Here is a 27,571-nt window from a genome sequence, read left to right as displayed (position 1 = left end):
TTTCAGCACACCTATTTAGCCCATAGTATGTGCTCAGAAATTGTGGCTTCTAGAAAACTATGCTAACAAATTGAAAATAAACAAGTAGGCAAGAAACAGACTGTGGTCAAACTCAAATGATACACTGAGTGGCTAAGATTTGTCCCAGAGACAACAGGGAGTTAATACAGTTATAAGAGAAATAAAAAAAAAAAAACCTAATCACATTTTAAGAGGATCATTTAGGAGAAACTTTGTAGGATGAAACTTTTAAATGAAAGATCACTTACTTCATTCTCCAAAGTTCAGGAAAATGAACTTAACAGCAACAATGGGGTTTCAGATAGAAAGGAGGGAGCTATTCTAGAGGAGCAAAGAGATGCAAGTCCAAAGATGGGTGGGTGGTAGACACAAATGTTAGATGGAGTAAGGACATAAGGCAGGGGATTATACCAGCAGGGGACCAAAGCAGTTGATAAGACTCACAGCCAAATTTTTGGCAGAGCACTTGGGAGTTCTATGGAAGACCGGGGGAATAGAAGGACCCAGAGGGGACAGGAGCTCCACAAGGAGACCAAGAAAGCCAAACATTCTTGGCCCAGAGGATCCTACAGAGACTGATGCATCAACCAAAGACTATGCACAGAGAAGACCTAGACCTCTGCTCAGCTCAGTCTATGTGGCTTCTCTAGTAACATGAGAAGAGACAGTCTGTGACATGAACCAAGTTGCCTGCTCCTTGATCACTTTTACTTGGGGGTGGGGGTCTTTCCAGGCCACAGAGAAAGAGGATGCAAGATGAGACTTGATAGGCTGGGGTCAGATGGAAGGGGATGAGGGCTCCTCCTTTTTGAGGAATAGGGGAGGGAGACAGAGGAGAAGAGAGAGGGAGAACAGGAACAGAAGGAGACAAGGTAGGGACCTACAATCAAAATGTAAAGTGAATAAATTATTAAAAATAAGAAAAAAATAAGAACAAGGACTCTCCTAGTCCTAGAACACATGAGGTGACCTTTACCAGAATATAGTCCTTGGGTGCAATTTAATGGGAGAAGAAAATGGGAGATTAAAGGGCTGTAGAGATGGCAGAGAGGTCAAAATTACTTATTGGTCTTGTAGTAGACCTGAGTTCATTTCCTAGTACCCACATGCCAGCTTACAATGACCTGTGGTGTAGTTCTATGAGACCCTGTGGCCCCTTTGGCTTCCACAGGATCCTGCATGTACATGCTATACATAAACACAGGCAGATACACACACACACACACACACACACACACACAAATAAATCATAAAAATAAAGAAAATGAGTCAATTTAAGAAAGGTTATTTGTGGATGCCTGAGGAACATCCAATAGGGAGACAGTCTGAAGATACTTGTATTCACAGGTTGCTACACTTCAAGAGAACTATGTTTGAGGAATTAACACAGAAACGCCAACTGAAACATCTCTCTGTCAGAACCAGAATAGTCATGGCTCGATAAAAGATGGTCACTTAACTAACATTTATGAGCTAGGAAAAGCACAGAGCAAAACATTAAATTAAGGTGTAATTTGAAAATGACTGGCTATGGAGTTTCTTTCTCTTTGTCCAGGCTTGGATCTGAGAAGCAAAAGAGGAGACTTAAGCTGTGCAGAAACTTAACATTTCTAAACTAAGTATGGAAAAAGTGTTCCAAGACCAGGACTCAGTGTTCAACCTGAAGAAGTAACATGGACCAGAACATCTTGACTATACTCTAATTTGGAAACTGCCATGATTTGGATACCATTTTCTCCACAATAGAAGTTTGATTCTTTTCCAAGTGTAGTAATATGGGAGACAGTAATAATACTTAAGAGATGAGGCTTTACTACAGGAGGAGGTTGGGTCACTAATGGCACTGCTTCAGGGAAGAGATAAATAAAGTTCTCATAGATTTCTCAGGAGGTGGTTGTTTCTTAAAAGAAGCCCAGCTTCTCCACTGTATTACATCCATTTCCACCACAATGCCTTCTGCTGATCACGGTCTTCACCAGACTAGAGATAATACTTAGATTAATACCGTGAGCCTCCAAAACTGGGAGCTAAATAAATCTCTTTTCTTCATATATTATGCAGCATCAGGCAATATGTTGTAGCAATATAAAACTTACTAATACAAGGATCATTCAGCCACCTCTAAACTACAGCATCCAGGAATAATGCTAGTGGATCATTTCATTCAGTGACTGTGTGTGAATCCAGATTTGCATGACAAGCCCAGATATACTGTAGTGTACAAAATAACCAAGGTTCTTTCCCTCAAAAAGTTCTCATTTTCTATTAGAAGAAATCACACCTAAGTATATACACAACATTACTCCTCCAAGTAAACATCTCTATAAGTAAAACAATTACAAACTGTATTATGCTGTGAAGAAATATAAACAAAGGTCTAAGACTAACAGTGAGTATTTACTTAGGACTGTCAGACAGAAACAAATATTCTGACAATAAAAAGTCCTAGATTTTTTCCTGGAAAGGATAGTGGTAAGGATTTTCAAGGCAGAGAGAACTATGTGTATAAGCTTGAAAGCAGGGAAGAGCATGATGTGTTTGAAAAACTGAAAGGCAGCCAATGGGGCCAAAAGACAGGGCTAGAAAAAAAAAAAGCAGCAGTAGCATGGAAAGATAACAGACCCATAATTCAAGACACTTTTGGCTATAGTCAGGGAAAGCCACTGGAGGAGTTTTTTAGGCCAGTGGTAACCTAAGCTGGGTTTTATACTATGAAATTTTGGGGATGAGAGGTGGGCTGTTTGTTTGCTTGCTTGCTTGTTTTTGTCAGACCACAATGTCTGGTGGCCATTCTTCCAATCAAACAGTGTGGTGTGCTTTTATTATATCCACAATTAGGGTGAGGCCTAGATTTACAAACCAATTTCTCTTCCTTGGATGTCCTTCCTTGCCAAAGTGCTCCCACCAAAACCCCATGAACTCACTAAAACATTTCCCATAGTCTTTGTGAGAATACTGGGAGAACTCATGCTTTTGTAAAAGGACACAAAATAATAAAACAAAACCACTCCCTTATTTCTGATGGAAATTTCTTGTTTTCTCCTCCAGCGCTTCCCATTAGTTCACAGTCTGAGTAGTTAATTATCTTTGCTGTTTACTCTGTCTCCATTTCTATTCCAGAACTCCATGAACATGTCTATACGATGATGCATATTACAAAGAACCATAAATTCTCATTGATCCTAAAAATTTTGCAAATCTAAACAATAAAAATATATCCCCTGCACAGGAGCTCCACAAGGGGTGCAACAGAACCAAAAAATCTAGGCCCAGGGGGTCTTTTCTGAGACTGATATTCTAACCAGGACCTTGCAAGGAGATGACCTAGAACCTCTGCACAGATGTAGCCCATGGCAGCTCAGTCTCCAAGTGGGCTCCCCAGTAAGGGAAACAGGGACTGTCTCTGACATGAAATAAATAGTGGGCTCTTTGATTACTGTCCCCTGAGAGGGGCAAGCCTTACCAGATCACAGTGGAAGACAGTGCATCCAGGGTCAGTGGACTGAGGAAGGGCATGGGGGGAGAAGAGGGAGGGAAGGCAGGATTGGAAGGGCATGTGGGAGGGGGCTACAGCTGGAATACAAAGTGAATAAACTGTATTAAAAATTATGACTAAATGTAAGAAAAATGGAATTTTCAAAATAAAAATATGTCCCCTGTCAGCTCCTCTCAAAAGAACTCTGTTAAAACAACAAATGAACTCGTGGAAAATATGAGGCCTCATCATGGGCTACAGGCTACCAGGTAGTGATGCAACAAGCAACTGTAAATACACATTTGGAAAGTCCTCATTGTCACTCCAATCTTGGCTCTTATCCTCATTTCCCAGCCAAAATCTTGACTGCATCAAGCTCAATACACTATATAGTTTTTAGCCACTATTCTTTACAGAAGTCAGAATTCTCAGCCTAAAGAGGAAACTCTCTTTGTCTCCATCCATGATTTAATTTACATTTTTTCTAAATGTTCCATTCACTTTGTTTTCCAGCAAAGAGATACTACAATTGTACTATACCCTGAAATTTAATTTCCCTGTGTTTCTGCAATTTGAGAATTTGCCTAGATCAGCTACTGGGAAGACCCAGAATTCTATTTTACCTTTAAGAAATTAATGCTCATGATTTTATATGATACTTGTCACTACTATCATTTATAACATGACAAAAAAATGAAGGGAAATTAAGATAAAGTCTTTGATGCCTGTCTTTTTTCTTTCAGAATGCAGATGCATGTGAGCATAGAGGAACACTGAAATATACACATGACTTTTTCTCTGATAATCAAGAACTAGCTTTTGTCTCCATTCTTACCTATAAATGTCTCACATAATTGCATAAAACTTACTAGGATACTACAGCCAAATCTTGAGTACTAAGCAGTACAAAGGCAAAGAAATCATAATTTCTAAGAGAATACCATGTAGTCAACTGATTAGAAAGCAGTAAGTACAAGATGGTTCTTTCTATTCTTTGGGAAGACTACTGCTAGCAGAACATGTCTTACCTGAATGTATTGTAAGGTACCATCTTCGTGTGATTAGAGTCAGCAGATGAAAATACCTGGGTGATCTCTCTAGATTTTGATTGTTCTTGTTTCAGCTTTTGTATGGCAAGTTCAAAGTTGCTATATGGAAACTTGAAGGAATAAAAACAAGATATTGGAATGAGACTTCAGGAAACCGTCATCATCATCACCACCACTGCCACTGCCAGGACCATCATCATCATCCTTACTATTTTGACAATTTCATACATTGTGGTTTTATCACATTCACCTCTTCCTCAACTCTTCTCAGGTCCTTCCACTTTCTCTACTCACCCAACTGTGTTCTTTTTCTTGTTAACCCATCAAGAGCAATTTGTGCTACAGATGTGGGTTTTGGATGTGTGACCTTCCACTACAGTAGGGTTGCCTTACCAAAGGCTACACTTATTAAAGAAAATAGACTCCTTCTAGCAGCTAACAATTGTTAATAGCTATGAGACTAGTAGTAGGATTTCATGTTCAACTCCACTTTCCTTGTTGGGATCTGGACTGCCTTGGGCTTTCACAGGTCTTATGCATGTCGTTACAACCATTGTGAGCTCATATGTGCAGCTGCTCTGATGTGCCTAGATGTCACTGGTTCCAGGTCACCCACTGCCTCTGGCTCTTACAATCTTTCTGTGTCCCTCTTCTAACATGATCCCTAAGCCTTGAGGAAGGAAAATGGTATAATGTTCCATTTAGGGCTGAGCATCCTGCAGTTTCTTATTCCCTGTAAAATAGGAGTTTAATGGAGACCAGCAAGACTATATGATGAACCCCAAATAAGCTGTACATGTTTTTACATAGAAACCAACATTTTAGGACAAGGACCGACATTAACTCATATCCTAGATCACAAATAATTGAACTTAAGGGGTAACAGGTAATAAAGCTTAATGAACAAAGTTATTATAACTTCTTATAACTCTTACATATAACCTCCTTATAATTCTTAGATATAGCCCCAATATTTTCACAGACCCTGATAGAAAGATTTAAAATTGACTATATGTACATTTATTTCCTCTAGATCATTAGGATGGACCCCTTGGAAATGCTCATCAATAGGCAAAGCACTGATCAAAGCAAAGTTGTTTATCAAAGTTTTACACAGGCACATATATTTATTGTTTGGGCAGCCTACTGTTTCTGTCACCTACTTTGTGATTAGCTTTTTGACTTAGAAAGAATATTTCTTATTCAATACAATAAAGCATAAGGTTGTAAATAACTACAGACAAGAGATCAAAAGTAAGAAGATGAAATTTTAGGATAAAAACCCTGATGCTACTTTGGCATAAAGCTCCCTCTCTTTCAGCATCAAATGATTCTGGTGGTTTGGCACCTAGTGAAGCACTGACTGAGGAACCATCTCCTTTTTTGCTTTGCCTTTCATCTATTTCCAAGATAGGATCTATTATCTCTTTAGAAAAGACTACTCAGACTGGTAGTGGTGCATTAATCTTTATCTTCTAACAATGTCCTTGTTTAGAGTATTTTGGAAAATGATGCAGTTTTTACTTGAGATGCTGATACTAGGTAATATCTTATCCTGCTTTATTATAATGAAAGAAGAAAAGGTCTTTATACCTTTAAACCTTATACATTAATAAGGTATAAAAGGCCTTTATACCTTAATAAAAATATATTATGTTCTGGCTGGATGTATAATTGAATGGAATATTATTCACCTAGCATGTTCAAGGCCCTGGTTCAATCCCTACCACTGCAAACAAAACAAAGCAAAAGACACATGCATGGTTTAATATATATATAGATAATCCTCAATTTACAAGGAGTTATATGTTAATAAACTTACTGTTAGCTGAAAAATATCAACTGCAACTAACTTACAAGCTTAGCAGCAGGGCATGCTGTAGAGTGTAGGTTGTTTCTCTTTGTGATCATAAGGATTACTGAGATATTACTGCTGATGCCCAATATCATGTAAGAAGATGGATTATACAGTACTTACTATCTGGAAGGGGATCAAACCTCAGAATTTTAAACAGTTTCAGTTAGAAAGCTATCACTTTTACCAGGGTGAAGTAAAAAATTCTATGCCAAGCAATTCCAAGAACTATATGTTTTATGTTAAGGTAGAGGATTTGTTCAGAATCAGAACCCTGGTTTATAACAGCTACAAAGACTGTTTGCCATGAGTCCTATAGGGCTAAGCCCCTCACACAAATTAATACCTCTAACCTCTGCAGCAACTTTATCAAACAGGCACTGTTATTACTATTATTTCAAAGACAAGAAGACTAAAGCTCAGAGATGAGACATAACTAAAGCCCATCACCTATTAGTGCAGAGCTCAGTTTCCAACCCATTCCTAGTAGTCTCTAGAAATGTAACTGCTTTGATCATTGCATTTCTCACCTGAGACCAGAATTGTCATATAGTATAGGTTCATAGTTTTAGAATCACTTGGATTTCTAAAACTATAAACAGAGAGGTGGTGTAGTGACTACAGTTGATACTGCACTCAACAGTGACACTGAGAAGAGCACTGTGAACCACTAGCCTTTAGCTGTCACTTATGCATGACTATCAACTTCTCTGAGAAGTACACTGGGATTCATGTCTGTTTGCTAAAGACTTTCTCTGAACTGTGCTAACTAGTTAAAATTTTTCCCACCTACCACTTCTTCTTTACCTTCTCATTTTCCAGGTAGCAGTCATGCTCCATGTCTTCTCGATCCCCCTCCTTTCATTCCAGAGGTCTTTCCCTGAATACAGTGGCTCTAACTCTGTCTTGACACCTAGCAACTCAACCTTGAGCACTTTCTTTATAAATAAGAGAAAGAATGTACTGTGTGTATGCAAATAATGCATAATGATTTAATGAACTTTAAAATAAAAATTGTCCAGACTTTTAAAAAAATTACAATGATGTTCAAATGCACATAATTTACACACTGAGAAAATATACATGTAAAAACTGGGCCTTTTAGCCATAGTCTTTTTACTGAACAATATAATCAGCAAAGCACTTTTGGTAACATTAACCATTTTCCATTGCAGTATGTAAACAAAGAAACTGTGGCTGGGTGTAGTGGTACATGCTTTTAATCGCAATACTGAGGAGAAAGAGAGGCAGAAGGACAATGAATTCAAAGCCAGCCTGGGCTATCTGGCTTGATGTGTCTCAAAAATATTAAAATTAACACAAAAATGAAGCACAACAACAAGAAAACATTTCTTTGAGGTCACTGTGGCAAATTTCTCCTTAGATTCTAATTTACACCTCAGGTGAGTCTGTTAAAGGGATCACCAACCTCAGCAACTCTTCAGTTCCCTTAGGGTTTTTGTCCATTCTAGTAATAGCCTCCTTTGTTGCCCTGTGCTAGTTAACTGGGATGGCACAGTGTGTGACACCAGATTTCCTTCCTTTCTTATAGTTATTGCATTGCCTTCAAAAACATTGTCGATGTCAGCCAAAAAATAAAATTTTTAAAAATTAAAAAATAATAATAAACAAACAGGAAATTTGATCCAGCCCTGGGCCTGCCTCCTGCTTGTGTTTATAATTTGTGATGCTGGTTAGTGGAGAGTTAAGCATGTAAACAGAGGAGACAAGGGCTGGGCTTCTGTGATGGGCCCTGTGGCCAAGTCCCACAGATCCATTATTCATGCCCAGATGTGTAAATGTGCAATATAAACCAGTGGCAAGATGCAGAAGAAAAAGCCCTAGAGAAAGGGAAACACACACTGCAAAGGGTGGAGAAGCAAGACTTATCCAAAAAGTGTATAATTATACAAACTGTATTAAGACAAACCTTGTCTGTATTATTCTCCATGTACTTTAAGGTGTACTCATCAGCATTAAGCAGAATAAACAGGTAGCCATTGATATTCACAGTGGCACCAACATAGAGCTCTTCAGCCTTGATATATTCTGAAAATTCACTTTTAAAGACTTCTTGTCCAGGCTTTTTCACACGACTTCTTTTTAAGAGCATCCCACCAGCATTTCCTAAAGAAACAGAAAAAAAAAGTTCAAGAGCTGCTTTATTCTTTTTAAAAATTTAATTTTATTTACATATTCATTTATTATAGTTTATTCACTTTGTATCCCATCTGTAGCCCCCCTCTCTTATTCCTTCCCAACCCTACCCTTCATCTCCTCCCATGCCCCTCTCCAAGTCCATTGATAGGGTAGGTCATCTTCCCCTTCCATCCAATGCTAGCCTATCAGGTCTCATCAGGACTGGCTGCTTTATCTTCCTCTGTGGTCTGGCAAGGCTGCACCCACAGGGGAGGCGATCAAAGAGCTGGCCACTGAGTTCATGTCAGAGACAGCCCCCGTACCCTTTACTAAAGAACCTACTTGGAAACTCAGCAGCCAATGGGCTTCCTTTGAACAAGGGTTCTAGGTGCTCTCTGTGCATGGTCCTTGGTTGGAGTATCAGTCCCTACAGGATGCTCTGGGCCCAGTTATTTTGTTTCTGTCGTTCTCCTTGTGGAGATCTTGACTACGCCAGGTCTTTCTAGCTCCCTCTTCTCCATGGATTCCAGCACTCTGCCCAAAGTTTGGCTATGAGTCTCAGTATCTTCTTTGATACTGAGGTAGAGTCTCTCAGAGGTCTTCTGTCCTGTTTCTTGTCTTTTCCTACTTCCAATGTCTATTCTGTTTGCCCTTCTGAATGAGGATTAAGCATCTTCCCTAGGGTCCTCTTTGTTGTTTAGCTTCTTTTGGACTATAGATTTTAGTATGTTTACCCCATATTATATGGCTAATATCCACTTATAAGTAAATATATATATCATATGTGTTTTTCTGTTTCTGGGTTACTTCACTCAGAATGATCTTTTCTATGCCTGAAAAATTCATGATTTCCTTATTTTTAATTGCTGTTTTATTTTTAAAAGAACCACAACTTGCTTTTAGTTATTTTCTTTTCCAACATAGACTGTACAAATTATTTATAAAGCCATGTTGTGCATTGTGAGAGAGAAGAATGGAGCAGTGGGCAAAGAAACAGCATTTTTTTCCTGCAGTAACTCTTAAACACCACAGGAGAAAACGTAAATTACTGTAGAAATCATAATTCCTCAAAAATTTAAAAGTAGAACTTGCATATAATCTAGCCATATAACATTCCTGGTTATAGATCTAAAAGGTTCAAAGTCATCTTACTACAAAACTCGTATTTGTCACAATGACCAAGTAATAGAATCAGCCAAAGGGATTCATCAGTGGATGAACGGATTAAGAAAAAATATGGCACATAAACACAGTGAATTTCATTCAGTTATAAACAATGGAATCATGTCATTTTCAGGAACTAAACATCATCTTGTGAATCCAAACAAACACTGGAGGCGAGGACTTTAAATTACAGAAAGGAGCTATAAGAGAGGATAATAGAGAAAATGAATATTGTCAAAATATATTATATGCATGGATAAAAGTCAATCTATTACTTTGCATGCTTTTAAATTACAAAGACTTCCTGGGTCAGTGTGTTAAAGAAAAGAGTAATATCTTAATCCAAACATTTGTTTCCTCTCTTTCTCCCTAATCCATATAACATTTAGCAAGGACTTTCTATATATGCTCTGCAACAAACTGGAACTGTGGGATGGCAGCAAGTTCTTCTTTCCTGTGTCATGACTGAAACACCTACTTTGCTTTATTTCCACAGATCTGCCTCACACTGGCATTCAGATTAAGGGCAAGATGCCCCACTTCTAAAATAAGGATTAGATTATTTAAGTATTAAAAAGTAGGTATGGATGTTCCCTTTGAGTTTCTTCTCTGAGAGTATAATAAATTGTCTCTGTTTCTTTTAGTAATGCTCTTATACTGCTTCTTCTCCAGAATTCTCATCATTTGGTTTGTTCTCTTCAGGGCATAACTACTTGGTATTGATTTGTTTGTTTTCTTTCCTTGACTTTTTGGAAAACAGAAAGAGCTGAGCAGGAGATTCTAGTATCTTCGGACATGGAACTGAAATCTACAGGCTTATGAAAGTAACTGGGACCAGATGAGACCAGACATGAGTAGTGGCAGGAAGACACAGGCTCTAGATCCTCACTGAGCTGCATTCTGTCCCGGCGCTGTCACTTGCCTGTGGCATGCTCTTGATTTCTTTAAGCTCTCCAAACTGCTGGAGTTAGTATCAGTAAACTGGAATTTCAGGATTTGTATGTGTGGGGAGTCATGAAAATGTACTCTCACATCAATCACTATAGGGAACATTACCACAGGAAGGCCCCAGCTCCTATAGGCTGCTACCAGCAAATGACTGTTCAAGGTAAGGACACTAAGACTGGTCCATTCCTGTAGGATTTTTCCTATTGGCAGCTTTGGATAGGCCTATCAGAAATTTCTTAAAAGTACACTAAGGTCTAAGACTTACCACATTCTCCGTTTTCTCTGTCCTTCATAGGAATTAGAAACTACTGCAACCAGATGTGGTATTTATTACACATTCAGGAGGTTGAAGCAGGGGGATAATGATTTAGTATCTGCCTGAGCTATATAGTGAGACTATGGAAAACGAGGATGACAAGGGGAGAGGATGTTGAGGGACGGGGTGGGAAGATGGAAGATGGAGAGAAGGAGGGGCAAAGGGAGGGAAAAAGAGGAAAAGAGAGACAGTCAGAGAGAAGAGAGAGAGAGAGAGAGAGAGAGAGAGAGAGAGAGAGAGAGAGAACCCACTGCAGTCTGATGGTAATCTTGGCTTCCTCTGCTTCCCTCCACATTTTTTTGTTTGTTGGTTAAATAAATCTCTTCCACATAAACCCTGTCTCTGAATTTTCCTACTTTAGGGGGACCTATCCTACTATGAAACTCAAGGACAATATTAAGTACTCAGTGATGGTCATTATTTCATAAGCCATTGGACTATTTTACAAATGATGCAATTTTCTTGGCTCCATAATTACTTTCTAAATGTACAGAATCAATATTTGTTGGCCATTCAGAGCATAGCATAATGTTTATCCTTATTCAGTTTTATATTTTAAGATTTTACTATTATTCAAATTACACTGGGGCCTGACTTAATTTATTACTCATAATTATTTTTACTAATAGCAGCTTGAGTTTATGACCTGATTGTTACATTTTCAGACTTTTGCATGCCAGGTTATTTTTTAACTTGTTGGTTTCTTGGAACTTGCCTTGATCGGGTATTCATAACATGAAACTGGCAAATGGTACAAACCAACTTTTTTTTTTTTCAAAGAGCCAGTTGAGCTGGTTATTCTTCTCTGAGTTTTCAGAACAGATAAAAGTTGTAAACATGTTGAAACAAAAAACAGAGCCCTGCATTTCCATAATTTGCAAGTCAATGGCTGTCCTCTGCAATGGGATCAACACATCGGAAAACATTCCACAGGCCTGGGGGCAGGACCTTTGGCAATAGCCAAACAAACAGAAGTATCACCAAAAGATGGATTCTGAAGATTAAATTTATATATTTAGTATTCTTTTATTAATCAGGCAAAGATTTTCTAAGCTGGACAGTGGAACACTCATTTGGGTCATTAGCTGTGAGTTTGAATAGTGGCAGTCAAACCATGACTTTGAAGCCCAAAAGTTCTGTAGAAATGCTTCAGAAAAAGTGGCAAAGGGGATTTCCCCCAGTAACCAACTACAGCTGTTCTTTATCATTTTATATGTTTGGCTTCATGGTTAAGACTTTTTCATAAGAAGAAATTTATTGGCTAGAAAATTATCATCATGGATCTTCTAGGCTATCAAATCACATCATACTCTAATTTTCAAAAAGAAAAGGCAGCTATCTGTTCTGAGGAAAATGCTAAGTAAGATAAGTCTCTTACCTGAGTTCCTCTCGATAGGTTCAAACACTGAAAGCGTGTCATCGCCAAGATAATATGCAATAACAAACATCCTGTCCATATCAGCACATTTGTCTGTGATTAGTTTTGCAAAATACCGGAGTATATTGCTTATGTTTCCATAGCTAAATGGAAGGGACATAAAACATGAGCATTATAGAAATATGCAAGTAATCCTCTATAATATATAAAAATAAAGATAAAGGTGTGCCATGGCTTTAATATAGGAGTTTATGCTTCTCTAAACAGTCTAAACTTCTTACTAAGGTTCTAAATCTAAACACTGTCCTATGTTTTCTCAGTAGATTAAAATCTTTCTTACTCTTTATATGCCCAGGAAATAATCTGAAAACCAAGCCTGATGACACACTCTATAGATCCCAGAATTGGAAGAGAGACAGGCTGAATTCTGGAGCACACTGGACAACCAATCAAGCCTAATCCTTAGTACAATGAGAGATCCTATCTTAAAAAAACAAAAACAAAAACAAGAATACTGAGGTTGATCTGGCCTCCATATGCACATGCAGACACATGCACCCTTATGAATATGTACAGAACCAGAAAAAGTCATAAATACATGTTCAAAGCAGGTGTTCTCTGATCATGAGCTGGTCAACAATCATAGTAATTCTGTCAGGTAAAGGCACAAACATTTAGCAGAGTGGCCTGATACAATCCAGAAGACATTCTTTACTGGGTTCATGGGACACCTGTCCCAAGTCCTTTTTCTGCCTTGCAACATATACACACTCCTCTCGCAATCACTCCATCTCCCAGGATCATTTTCAACTCCTTTTAAGCAAAACATTAACGTATCCCTTCATAAACATTATGAACATGCCTCCATTTTAATGCATGTATTTGTTGTATTTAAGTAGCTATTATATGCCTATTTTTTTTACATGCCCATTTTCCATGGGGAAAAACTGCTGTCATATTAACCATTGCCTGCTATGACATTGTTTTTACATTATAATGGATTACACTAAATGTTTGCAGAAAGTTACACACATAAAGGTTAGAAAGTATAGTTAGAGCCCAATACACGATTAGTTGGTTAAAGATGGAATCAAATAAAATTTAAATTTTTCTCAGGTAAGCAATGGTAACACACACCTTTAGTCTCAGCACAAGGGAGAGTTGATAAGTCTGAAATCAGCCTGAAGAACACACTGAGACCCTATCTTAAAAATAAAAGAAATAGTTCCCAAAGTTGGATGCAAGCAGTGAACTAAATAACTCATGGTCTCTAGTAGAAGCACAGCTGCAGTTATCAGCCAACAGATGTCAGTCTTCTAACAAATACTAAGACCTTGGGGAAGTCTTTCATAATCAAAACCACTACCCTTGTAAATGTCTGCTAAAATCAATCATGTCCTTTATCACTTCCCTGCCACAACTCCAAGAGTGTTCATCACTTGCAGATTCTCCTATTCCGAAGTCCATTCTTTTTGTTTACTGATAAAAACCACAATAAAGTAGTTCTAATTTGCAGAGGCATAAAACACCTTTCTCCAACCCTTTCTTAAATTGAACAGGAAAGTTAGTTGAGAAAGCACAGTGGCAAGAATGGCAGCTTGAGGCCTTTGGTGAGAGAGAGCACAGCAGTTTGTATGACTGCCTGAGAGAGAGCACAACAGTTTGTCAGGGCAGCCTGGACAAAACTACCAGCAGGGTCACAATTTGGATTTTTATAAGTGTCTAGTACCAAAGCTTCACATGGATATTATATATTGTTTGGGCCGGCTAAACTCTACCAATTCCCTTCTACGGTACCTAGTTGAACTTATAGGTAAGAAATATTTGATAGCCCCCTCTTATGGAAGACCCATAATGTTACAGATGCCGAAAATATGAGTAAAAAATTGAATGAGGTCTAATCTAAGTCCAAATGAATACTATTTTAAATTTAACATCTTTGAAGTTAAGTGCATATATTTAGTGAGAATATTTGACTATGCCATTCATTTTTCCCCTTAATTTTAGTATTCTGGAGATCTCATCAATTGGTAAAATAAACCTACTTAATAAAATGGAGCATTCATGAAGTTTACTGTTTACATAAAAGTTTACATAAAAGTCACCTAGAGAACTTGTTACATATGCAGAATTCATAATCTCACCACCGGCCCTTCAGACGATACTAGAAGAAAACCACTAATCCAACAACTGCAACCAAGAAAACACAGGATATAGATAACTTCACAACAAAGAATTAAAAGAAAACAAGCATAGGAACAAAGTAACAACACTAACTCCACAACAAAAGAAACTAACATTCAGAAACTAACATTCATTGCTCAATATTATCTATCAACATCAATGGACTCAAATGTCCAGTAAAGAAACACAGACTATCAGACTGGTTGCAGAAACAGAATCCAACATTCTGCTCCATCCAAGAAACACACCACTGCAACACAGATAGATACTACCTCAGAGTAAAGGGCTGGAAAAATGTTTTTTTAAGAAAACAGACCCAGAAAATAAGCTAAGGTAGCTATCTTAATGCCTAATTAAATATACTTTAAACCAAAATTAATCAGAAAATATGAGGATGGACACTTCATTCTCATCAAAGAAAAAATTCACCATGAGGACATCACAATCGTGAACACCTATGCCCCAAATACAACAACACCTGCATTTGTAATTGAAACATTATTAAAGCTTAAATCACACATTGATCCTAACACTTTAAAAGCAGGAGACTTCAACTCTCACTAAGGGACAGATCATCTAGACAGAAGCTAAATAGGGAAATAATGACACTACAGAGGTCCTAAATCAAATGGACCTAATAGATGACTAGGGAAAATTTTCACCCAAACTCAAAAGAGGTTATACCTTCATTTCAGCACCTCATGGAACCCTCTCAAAAATTGACCACATAATCAGGCACAAAGCAAGCCTCAACAGATACAAGAAGGTCAAAATAATCCCTTGTATCCTATCAGACCACAATGGCTTAAAACTAGGCCCCAATAACAAAAGAAATAACAAAAAGCCTACATACACATGGAAACTAAACTCTCTGCTCAGTGACAGCTTGGTCAGGGAAGAAATGGAAAACGAAATTAGAGACTTCCTAAAATTCAATGAAATGAAGGCACAACTTACCCTAACTTATGGAACACAATGAAAGCAGTGTTGAAAGGAAAGTTCATAACACTAAGTGCCTCCAGAAAGAAGTTTGAGACATCTCATAAAAATAGCTTAATGGCACACCTAATAGCCCCCTCCCCCCGCCAAAAAAATAAAAGCATACACATCCAAGAGGAGTAGACGATTGGAAATAATCAAACTCAGAGCTGAAATCAATGCATTAGAAAAAAAGAAAACAATTCAAAGAATCAATGAAACCAAGAGCTGGTTCGTTAGAAACTCAACAAGATAGACAACTCTTAGCCAAACTAATGAAAAGGCAGAAAGAAACTATTCAAATCAGCAAAATCAGAAAAGTCAAAGTATCACTATTCACAGATGATATGATAGTATACATGAGTAACCCCAAAAATTCAACCAGAGAACTCCTTCAGCTGATAAACACCTTCAGCAAAGTGGCTGGATAAAAAATTAACTCAAAAATCAGTAGCCCTCCTGTATGAAAGCAAAAGGGGATGAGAAATACCACCCTTCACAATTGCCTCTAATAACATAAAGTACCTTGGTGTGACTCAAACCAAGCAAGTGCAAATGAAAGATATGTTTGAAAAAAAAAAACAAAAACTTCAAGTATCTGAAGAAAGAAATCAAAGAAGATATCAAAAATTACAAAGATCTCCCATAATCACATATCAGTAGGATTAACAGAGAAAATGCTCATCTTGCCCAAAGCAGTCTACATATTCAATGTAATTCCCTTCAAAATACCAAAGTAATTTTTATAGACCATGAAAGAACAATTCTCAAATTCATATGGAAAAACAAACAAACAAACAAACAAACAAAAAACAGAACTGTTTAAACAGTCCTGGACAACAACATATCATCTGGAGGTAGTGCCATCCCTGATCTCAAGCTGTACTACAAAGCAATAGTAATAAAAACTCCATTGTACTGGCATAGAAACAAAATGATAGATTTATGGAATCAAATAGAAAACCCAGAAATAGACACACCTACAGATACTTGATTTTGACAATGGAACAAAGACAGCATCTTCAACAAATGATGCTGGTTTAACTGGATTACTACATGTAGAAAAATGCTAAGAGACCCACAAAATTAAAGCCCAGGTGGATCAAAGATCTCAACACAAAACCAGTCACACTAAATCTGTTAAAGAAACAGCGGAAAAGAGCCTTGAACTCATTGGCACAGGGGACAACTTCCTGAAAAGAACAACAGCACAAGCTATAATATCAACAATCAATAAATGGGACCTCATGAAAATAAAAAGCTTCTGTACATCAAAGGACACTCTCATCAGAAAAAAAGGACAGCCTACAGACAGGAAAAGTATTTTCACCAACCCTATATGTGACAAAGGGCTAATATCCAGAATATATAAAGAACTCAGGAAGTTAAATAGCAACAAATAATCCAATTGAAAAATGAGGTACAGAGTCAAACAGAGGATTCTCAATAGAGGGATATTGAATGGCAGAGAAACACTTAAAGAAATGATCAACATCCTTAGTCATCAGGAAAATGCAAATCAAAAAAAAATCCTATGATTTCACCTTACACCCATCAGAATGGCTAAGATCAAGAATTCAAGTGACAACACATGCTTGCTTCAAAAGATATTTAGAAAGGGGAACCCTCCTCCATTTCTGGTGGGAATGTAAGCTTGTTCAACTACTTTGGAAATCAATCTGGTGCTTTCTCAGACAACTAGGAATAGTGTTTCCTCAAGATCCAGTTATAGCACTCTTAGGCATATATCCAAAATATGCTCAAATATAGAACAAGGACATTTACTCAACCATGTTCATAGCAGCTTTATTAATAATAGCCAGTATCTGTAAACAACCCAGATCCTTCAAATGAGGAATGGATACAGAAATTATGGTACATGTATACAATGGAACGCTACTCAGCAGGTAAAAACAAAGAAATCAGAAATTTGCAGGCAAATTGTGGAAACTAGAAAAGATCAGCCTGAGTGAGGTATCCCACAAGCAGAGACACTTATTGTATATACTCACTTATAGGTCGATATTAGACAAATAATATAGGATAAATATACTATCTGTGCACCTAAAGAAGCTAAGCATGAAGGAGGACCCTGAGTAAGATGATTAATCCTCACTCAGAAACACAAACAGGATGGACAACAGAAGAGGGAGAAAACAGGGAACAGGACAGGAGCCTACCACAGAGGGTCTCTGAAAGACTCTACCCAGCAGGGTATCAAAGCAAATGCTGTGACTCATAACCAAACTTTGGGCAGAGTGCAGGGAATCTTATGAAAGAAGGGGAGATAGAAAAACCAGGACAGGACAGGAGCTCCACAAGGAGAGCAACAGAACCAAAATATCTGGGCCCTGGGATGTTTTCTGAGACTGATACTCCAAGCAAGGACTATGCATGGAGATAACCTAGAAGTCTTGCACAGTTGTAGCCCATGGCAGCTCTGTCTCCAAGTGGGTTCACTAGTAATGGGAACAGAGCCTTTCTCTGACATGAATTCAGTGACTGTCTCTTTGATCACCTCCCCCTTATGGGGGAGCAGATAATTTTAGCACCATAAAGTCTTGTATTCTTGGTCAGTTGTCTTAAAAGATGTTTATTCCCATTGTCCCAAAATGAATTATAAATTTCTAGATCTAGGATGTGTTAATGTTTTCTACATATTGCCCAATGTTACCTATCTTGACTGCATTGAACTCTCCTGTCTGTCCCGTAGTTCCCACTGCCTTCCCTATGCATGGGATGGAACCCATTGCCTTAAGTATGCCATTAAATCATATCCTTGGCCCCTTCCCATTTCACTTAAATCAATTCCTATTAATAAAAGGTTATTTTACCTAAACTACTTTTAGAAAACTAAACAGTCATCTCTACAATGCCAAATCTACTCCTTAGCCTTTTTTTTTCTGTGTCTAAACTTACTATTCAGCAACTTCTTCCATAGCATTTTTGATAACTCGGTTCACAGAATTACACATTTTTTAGGTTTATGTCATCCCTATCTCCGTGTTTGTCACATGTCATCTTCCTTCAATAGTTTCTTCTCCTTTTTCCAAAATCTTAATTTAATTTGGCATGGTCCAAGGTTTATTCACGTACTTCTTGATACCTATTCATCTTGGTGATCCAAAACTCTGAGATCTTTAGTACAATTTTGTGTCAAGAACTAAACTGCTAACTACATGCTGATGACTTTCAAATTTGCATCTCCAACTAAGATGTGTCACCTGAATACCTTCAACACATACCCATCTTCATTTGATATCTAATTCACACCTCAAATTGTTCTAAAACTGAACCTGTGCTCTTCTCCCAAAACCTATTCTACCTTATAATCATTCCTGTCTTCATGGCTGCCATCTCTTTGCCTTTTCAATTACTCAGATCTAAACTTGAGACATCCGTAGCTCTTCACTTCTTTCACACCTCATATCTAATCCATCAGGAAATCCTATTAGCTCTACATACAAAATACTTCCATATTATACCATTTCATTACATCCCTTCCACACTATCATCCAGATGTGATAAATTTTCTCTTGAAATATTGAAGTAATCTCATTGGTTATCTTAAATTGACTATTGACTTTGTACAGTCCATTCTTAACACTGCATTGGAGATAGCCTTCCAATAGGCCATTCCAATCAAGTAATTTATCTGGTTAAATCACCCAATGTTTCCTCTTTATCTTTCTAAATACCAAGAGTCCTTATGATAGTCTGAAAAACCCATGTCCCTACATTTTTGTTACTTCTTTTACCTCATGGTTTTGAGGCACGTTCTGCCCTTTCCTCATCTTCTCTATCCACATTGGTCTCCTGAGTAGTGTCTACACACTCCATGCATATGCATTGCTCAAAGATTTTACACTGAGCTCTCCTTCTACTTAGACTATGTTTTTCTTGTTTTGTTTTGTTTTTTCTCAGAAAGGTCTATCAGAGCACCACTAGGAATAGTCATCATTTATATACTCCTACCTCCTTTGCATGGAAAATTAATGTTTTGGTTTATTTTTCATGTGGCTTAACATATTCATACACTATTTGATGTGCTTGAGTGTCTTTACTTTCTTGTATAGCGCCCTCAACTAGAATGATGTTTTATGAGGGAAGGTGGGCTTCTATGGTTGTTTTGTTCACTGAACTAAATGCTTCTCACCCCTTAGGTCCTTGAGACATATTTGCTGACCATCCCACACACCCACCCCAAGCTCACCTATAACTATAACCCATTTAAAACTCAACAAACAGTGGTTCTCAATCTTTCAAATGCTGCATCCCTTTAATACAGTTCCTCATGTGGTGACCACCAACCATAAAATTATTTTCATAAAATTCATAACTGTAATTTTGCTACTGTTATGCATTGTAATATAAACACCTGTGCTTTCCTATAGTCTTAGATAACCCCTGTCACACTGTAGGTTGAGAACCACTGCTCTAGAAATTCACAGTCTTCATATTGGAAAATATATAAAGAACCTTTTTTAAAGTAATGGTAGAAAAAGACTAAGGGAGGAGGATGGTTGGTGGGAACAATAGATGGCCAAGATCTGAAACCAGTGAAAGATTAATATTAATATTAAAAATCATGACTTTTTGGAAGCTATATGGTGAGAGCAGCAGAAGTATCGGACGCTAACTTTCCTGTTAAGAAAGCTATCTTTTCCTTTTTAGTCCATCATTAAAAAAAACTGAATTAGAGACCCAGAGGCCTATGGCATCAGGAACAACCAAGTGAGACCCATCCCCCTCAATTCCCTGCCTACCGGGTCCATGCTCATGTCATCCTCTTCACCCTTACATTCTCCACTCCTGAGCAAACCAGAAGCTTTGAGTCCCACCCTGTTCCCTGTGCACTTCATTCCCTAGTACACATTTTGCCTGCTTCCCCAGAGGTTTTCAGCCATCAGGGACTACGAGGTGAGATCCTTCCCCTGATCCATTGCCTGGCAGTCCCACTAAAAGTACTCCCAATAGATGTAAGCTGCACCTGCTCCCTTGCACCCAATTTTCTGGCCCACAACTTTGCTTGCATTACCAGAGGCATGTCAAAATAACCATATGGCTATAGGCCAGTGTAAGGAACATAATCAATGAGAGCTACGACAATATGACACTACCCAAACCCAGCTATCTTACTACAACAAACCCTAGATATCTTAACACACCTGAAGCACAACAAAATGACCTTAAACCCAATCTTAAGAAGACAATAGATGCCTTTAAAGAAAACATTAATAAACCCCTCAATGAATTACAGGAAAATACAATCAAACAGCTGGAGAAAATGAGTGGAACTTCACAAAAACCTGAAAATGGAAATAGAAGCAATAAAGAAAACACAAACTGAAGGAATCCTGGAAACTGAAAATCTAGGAAGAAAACAGAAACTACAGATGCAAACATCACCAACAGAATATAAGAGATAGAGAGAAGAATCTCAGGCACTGAATAAAGAACAGAAGAAATTGACACATCAGTCAAAGAAAATGTTAAATCTAAAAAGTTTCTAAGGCACGAACTCAGTTGCTGGCTCTTTGATCACCTCCCCCTGAGTGGAGCCTTACCAAGCCACAGAGGAAGACAATGCAACTAGTCCTGATGAGATCTGATAGACTAGGGTCAGAAGGAAGGGGAGGAGGACCTCCCCTATCATTGGACTTGGGCAGGGGCAAGGGAGGAGATGAGGGAGGGAGGGAGGGATTGTGAAGGAATGAGGGAGGGGACTATAGCTGGGATACAAAGTGAATAAAATAATTAATAAAAGAAATAAATTAATTAAAAAACATTTTAAGACAAAACATCCAGGAAATGTGGGACACTATGAAAAGACCAAACCTAAGAATAGTAGAAATAAAAGAAGATTCCCAGCTCACAAGCCCAGAAAATATTTTCAACAAAACAACAGAAGAAAATCTTCCTAACCTACTAAAAGAGATGTCTATAAATGTAAAAGAAGTTTACAGAATACCAAGTAGATTTGACCAAAAAAGAAAATACCCCTGCCAAATTATAATCAAAACACTAAATGTACAGAACAAAGAAAAAGTATTAAAAGTCACAAGTAAAAAAAGAAAAAGGCTAGGTAACAAAGAAAGGAAGACCAATTTTAATTACATCAGACTTCTCAATAGAAACTTTAAAAGCCAGAAGTCCTGGACAGATGTCCTGGAGTCTCTAAGAGATCACAGATGACAGCAAAGCCTACTATACCCAGCAAAACTTTCAACCGCCATACATGGGGAAAACAAGATATTCCATGAAAACAGCAAAACTTAAACAATATTTTTCCACGAATCCTTCCCTACAGAAAATACTAGAAGGAAAACTCCAACTCAAAGAAACACAGCAGCAAAACTAAAAGAAGGGTGGCACCAGCATGGATGTGCACACACACACACACACACACACACGCACACACACTACTACCACCAACATTAAAATAACAAGAAATAACAATCATTGGTTATTAATATCTCTCAAGATCGATGGAGTCAATTTCCCAAAAAAAGAGACATGCTCAGAGAATGGCCACAAAAACAGGATCCATCATTCTGTTGCATACAAGAAACATAGATCAGCAACAAAAATAGGTATTACCTTTATTTTTTCCAGGGCTGGAAAAAGTTTTTCCAAGCAGACACGAGAGTGAAGCTGGAGTAACTTTTCTAATATCTAATAAAAATAGATTTTCAAGCAAACTTAATCAGAAAAAGATGGGGAAGAACTCTCCTTACGCTTCAAAGGAAAATCTACCAAAATGATGTCTGAATTCTGAACATCTATGCCCCAAATACAAGGACACCCACATTTGTAAAAAAAAAAAAAAAAAAAAAAAAAAGCTTATATTACACTTCAAACCATAAACATTAAAAGGAGGAAATTTCCATAATGGGCAGGTCATTCAGACAGAAACTAAACAGAGAAATAAAGAAACTAACAAATGTCAAAAATTAAATAGCCCTAACAGATACCTACAGACCTTTTCACTCAAACAGATAAGAATATACCTTCTTCCCAGCACTACACAGAATCTTCTCCAAGATCAAGCATATAGTAGGTCACAAAGCAAGCCTCAACAGATATAATAAATTGAAATAACACCCCTGTATATCATCAGACCACCATACCTTAAAGCCGGACTTCATAAACAATGGAAAAAACAAAGAGCCTACAAAATCATGGAAGCTGAACAACTGTCTATTCAATGACCAGTGAATAAATTAATAAAAATGAAAGCTGTTCTAGACTTCAATGAAAATGAGGGCACAACATACTCAAACTCATGGGACATGATGAAATCAATGCTAAGAGGAAAGTTCATAGCACTAAATGCCTTCATAAATAAACTGGAGACATCTCACACAAGCAACTTAACAGCACACCTGAAGGCCCTAGAAAAAAAGAAGTAAACACGCCTAAGAGGATTAGACAGCAGGAAATTATTGAATTTAAGGCTGAATTCAATATATTAAAAACAAAGAGAACAATACAATGAATTAACAAAACCAGAAGCTGGTTCTTTGAGAAAATCAACAAGATAGACAAACCCTTAGCCAAATTAAAAGAAAGAGAAATAATATGCAAATTATCAAAATCAGAAATAAAAAGGAGGACATAACAGTCACTGAGGAAATCCAAAGAATCTTAATTAAACCATACTGCAAAAGCCTGTATTCCACAAAAATGGAAAGTATAAATGAAATGGATGAATTTCTTGATAGATATCACTTAGCAACACTAAATAAAAATACCCTTCATAGTAGCCACAAATATCTAACTAAGCAAGTGAAAAATCTGTATGACAAAAACTTCAAGTCTCTGAAAATAGAAATTGAAGCATATATTAGAAGATGGAAAGATTCTCCCAAGTTCATGGACTGGTAGGATTAACATAGCAAAAATGGCCATCTTTCCCAAAGCAATCTACAGATTCAATGAAATTCCCATCAAAATACCAACAAAATTCTTCTCTGACCTTGAAAGAAAATTCTCAAATTCATATGGAAAAACAAACAAGCAAACAAACAAACAAAAACTCTGAATAGCGAAAACATTCATATAAAATAAAAGATCTGCTGGAGGTATCTCCATTCCTGACTTCAAGTTGTATTATAGAATAATAGTAATAAAACTGCATGGTATTGGCCTAGAAACAGACTGATTGATAAATGGAATTAAATTGAAGATCAAGAAATAAGCTCACATACCTATGGACACTTGATATTTGACAAAGAATCCAAAACCATACAATGGAAAAAAGACAGCATTTTCAACAAATGGTGCTGGTCCAACTGGATGTCTACATGTAGAAGATGCAAACAGATCCATATTCATCACCCTGCACAAAACTCAAGTGTAAGTGGACTAAAGACCTCAACATAAAACCAGAAACACTAAATCTATTAGAAGGGAAAGTGGGAATCACCCTTGAACTAATTGGCACAGGAGACAACTTCCTAAACAGAACACCAACAGCACAGGCTCTAAGACCAATAATCAATAAATGGGACCTCATGAAACTGAAAAACTTCTGTAAAGCAAAGGACAGTGTCAACAAAACAAAACAGTACCATACAGATTAGGAAAAGGTTTTTTTCTAATCCTGGTATCTAAAATATATAAAAAGCTAAAGAAATTAAACACCAACAAACCAAATAACCCATCTAAGAAATGGGGTACACCCCTAAATGGAATTCTCAACAGAGGTATCTTGAATGGCAGAAAAACACTTAAAGAAATGCTCAACATCATTAATCATCAGGGAAATTAAAATTAAAATGACTCTGAGATTCCATCTTATAATTGTCAGAATGGCTAAGATCAAAAACTCAAGTGACAGCACATGCTGGTAAGGATGTGGAGAAAAGGGAACCCACCTTCATTGCTGGTGGGAATGTAACCTTGTACAACCACTTTCGAAATCAATCTGGTACTTTCTCAGAAAATTGGAAATAGTATTACCTCAGGACCTACCTGTAATAGAAGTTTTGGTTTCTTTGTAAACTCAGTCATGTCATGTAAATATATTTTTGTTTTAATCCCAATTGTGGGATTTTAGTTGGGCTATAGTTTGTCCACAGCTGTTAACTGTGAGTAATTTTTGCTAGCTGGAAATGGCCTTCCATGGGCAGCATGGAGAGGGGAGTGGTCTAGGGCTCTGAAGACATAAATTTGAGAGCCCAGAAAGAGGTGGTGTGGCATGTGGTGTTGGCCTGTAGTGTATAGAAGTTTGAAGAGATCAGAGAGACTGATGATGTTGCGGTTTGGAGCAGACAAAAGGAGAGAAACATTTTAGGGTATAGTGACTGAGGACACTGCTGGCTGCATCTGCTGTTGATGAAGATTGGTGTAGCCCTAAAAAAAAAAAATCCAGTGACCCTAAACAGCTGGGAGAAGTAAAGGGGTCTAGGCCCTCTCTTCCCACTAACCTTCTCTCTCCTACCTCCGGTTGGGAGGTTGGAAAGTAGGTTGAGGCTTATGCGCCCCAAATAAAGTAGAGTTTTAAAAAAGAGCATTGCACCCAGCTGTACCACTTCTGGGCATATATCCAAAAGAAGCTCCAGCATACTACAAGGGTATTTGCTCAACTATGTTCATAGTGGTTTTACTCATAATAGTCAGAAATTGATAACAAACTAGATGTCCCTCAACTGAAGAATGGATAAAGAAAATATGGTACATTTACACAATGGAATACTACTCAGCTATTAGAAACATAACAAAAAAAAAAATCATGAAATTTGCAGACAAATGATGGAACTAGAAAGGATCATCCTTAGCATGCTAGCCCATAACCAGAAAGACACAGATGGTATAAACTCACTTATAAGCAGATATTAATCATATATTACAGGATAACTATACTAATAAACATGGACCCAAAGAAGCTAAGTAACAAGGATGGACCAAGGTAGGCCCTCCTGGAATCTCACTCAGATGGTGAAATAGAATAAAGAGGAAGTATACAAGGATCTGGAGAGGGTGTGTGGAGGGAAATAAGGTGGGGGAACAGATGTGGGGAGAGTGGGGGAGGGGAGCTTTGAAGGCCGGCAGAGAATAGGGAAACTGACGGTGGGGACATCACTGAGACAAACTGAAGACCTGCGACATGGTAGGTTACAGAGAGGATATGGGAATGTCTGTAGCTAGGCCTCCTAGCAATGGGGTACATGAGACTTAAGGAGGACACCTTCTAGCTAGGAAGGATCGATAGTAATGCGAAAGGAACACCAATCCACCAGCAAAACATTTGAACCAAAATTTAACTTACCTACAAGATGTGCAGAGATAAACAAAGTAGGGACTGAGGGAATGATCAATGCCAGGCTCAACCTGACACCCACTTCATGGGAAAGAGCCAACCCCTGACACCATTATTGAAATGCTGCCATTTTTACAGACAGGAGCCTCTGAAAGGCACCCTCACCAGCTGATTGAATCAGATGTTGAGACTTACAGCCAAGCAACAGGTGGGACTTGGGGAGTCCTGTGGAAGAGTGGGAGGGGAAGGATAGAAGGACCCAGAGGAGACAAGACTTCTGCAAGAAGACTAACAGAGTCAACTAACCTAGACCCATGGCAGCTTACAGAGACAGAAGCACTAACCAAAAAACATATATAAACTGAACCTAGGCTCTCTACACATAGGTAACCAATAGGCAGTTTGATCTTCATGTGGGTTCCTTAGTAAGCTGAGTGTGTGCTGTCCATGACATGGACTCTGTTGCCTGCTTTCAATCACTTTGCTCTAGCCAGGCTGCCTTGCCTGGCCATAGTGGATGAGGAAGAGGTCAGTTTTGATTTGACTTGATGTCTTGATGTGCTGGGGTAGGCTAGAAGTGGGGAGCTCTCTTTTCTGAAGAAAAGTAGAGAGCAGTTAGGGTGAAGAAGGTGGGAGGCAGGGGCCAGGAGGAAAGGAGGGAGGACACTATGATCAGGATATAAAGTAAATACATAAATTTAAAAATTCTCTCTACAAAGAAAGTAATAAATTGACAACTTTAAAAAAAAGATAATATGAAATCAGATTTTACAAAGTAGTTAATTCACAGTGAACTACTAACTGCTTGTTATCACAAATATATTATTACAAGTATATTCAGCAGAGTATTGTGGGAACACACAGAACAAAGTACTTCAGTCCTGTGCAGCCAGTTTCTGCTAGTTACCATGGAAACAAGGTCACTGTGTGGGAGGAGCTTGAAGGAAGTATATTCCTGACACAAAACAAGCAATGAACAGAAAGAAATGAAATTAGAGACATTTGTGCCTATATCCCCACCCTATAACCACAACTGTATGGCTTACATTCTATCTGTAGTCAGGATCCTGGGGGCAACTTTACAAAGCAGAAGAGAAACTAAGTCAATTGCCCACAAAGAACTATTTTTTTTTTCTCTGAGTTCCAAAAGCAACACCCTGGATAATATTTCACATTATTTAGTTTTAAGAAAACTTCCTTGTCCGTTTACAATAGGAACATTCTTCTTGCCCACATCCTCCAGGTGGCTGCCCTTAAAAACAGCAGTTACTGAGAAAGAGTCCATCAAAATCTACCCTGGAGCCTAACCAGAATACTGCTACCAACAAGAGAACAAGACATGTTGATGTCCCTCTTATGTGTAAAAGACAGTTGATTCTCAAACACTGATTTGCCTCAGGATTGCCCATGGTGCCTGTGAAGAGAGATTGGTGGACCTCATCTCAACCCTTCTTTCTAGGTCCATTCAGAATGAAGGATAAGAATTAGCACTCCAGCAAGTATAGGAATCACACTTTGAGAAGCAGAGTTTGGAAAAAAAAAGTTATTTTTTTGAAAGACAAGTGATGTCATGTCACAGCAAGGCATACCTTCCCACATTCCATACAATTCACAGCCAGACAGTTAAACCATAACATTTTGTTCTCTTCCCTTCAAATTTTGACAACAGCATGGAACTCCATTCAATTACACCAAATTCAGGATGCTTTTCGTTCTTCTTCAAGTCCTAAGATATGGTCTCATTTTCATTTTCTCCTAGCATCTCTTAGCCCATAATTCCCTTCACTCTGAGTCACAATT

General features: G+C 37.9%; 1 protein-coding gene across 1 annotated transcript in view; it reads right to left on the bottom strand.

Moving 5' to 3' along the window:
* Positions 1-27,571, bottom strand: part of Efhc2 (EF-hand domain containing 2) — a 156,878-nt gene that overhangs the window by 51,426 nt on the left and 77,881 nt on the right. The window contains exons 9-11 of the mRNA XM_060374307.1: positions 12,346-12,488; positions 8,331-8,527; positions 4,525-4,655 (exon numbers count right to left, since the gene is read on the bottom strand). Coding sequence (XP_060230290.1) covers positions 4,525-4,655; positions 8,331-8,527; positions 12,346-12,488 — 471 coding nt within the window. The remainder of the gene's footprint in view (positions 1-4,524; positions 4,656-8,330; positions 8,528-12,345; positions 12,489-27,571) is intronic.

Source organism: Meriones unguiculatus, chromosome X, assembly GCF_030254825.1.
Source record: "Meriones unguiculatus strain TT.TT164.6M chromosome X, Bangor_MerUng_6.1, whole genome shotgun sequence".
NCBI lineage: Eukaryota > Metazoa > Chordata > Mammalia > Rodentia > Muridae > Meriones > Meriones unguiculatus.
This window is presented reverse-complemented; position numbering and strand designations above follow the sequence as displayed.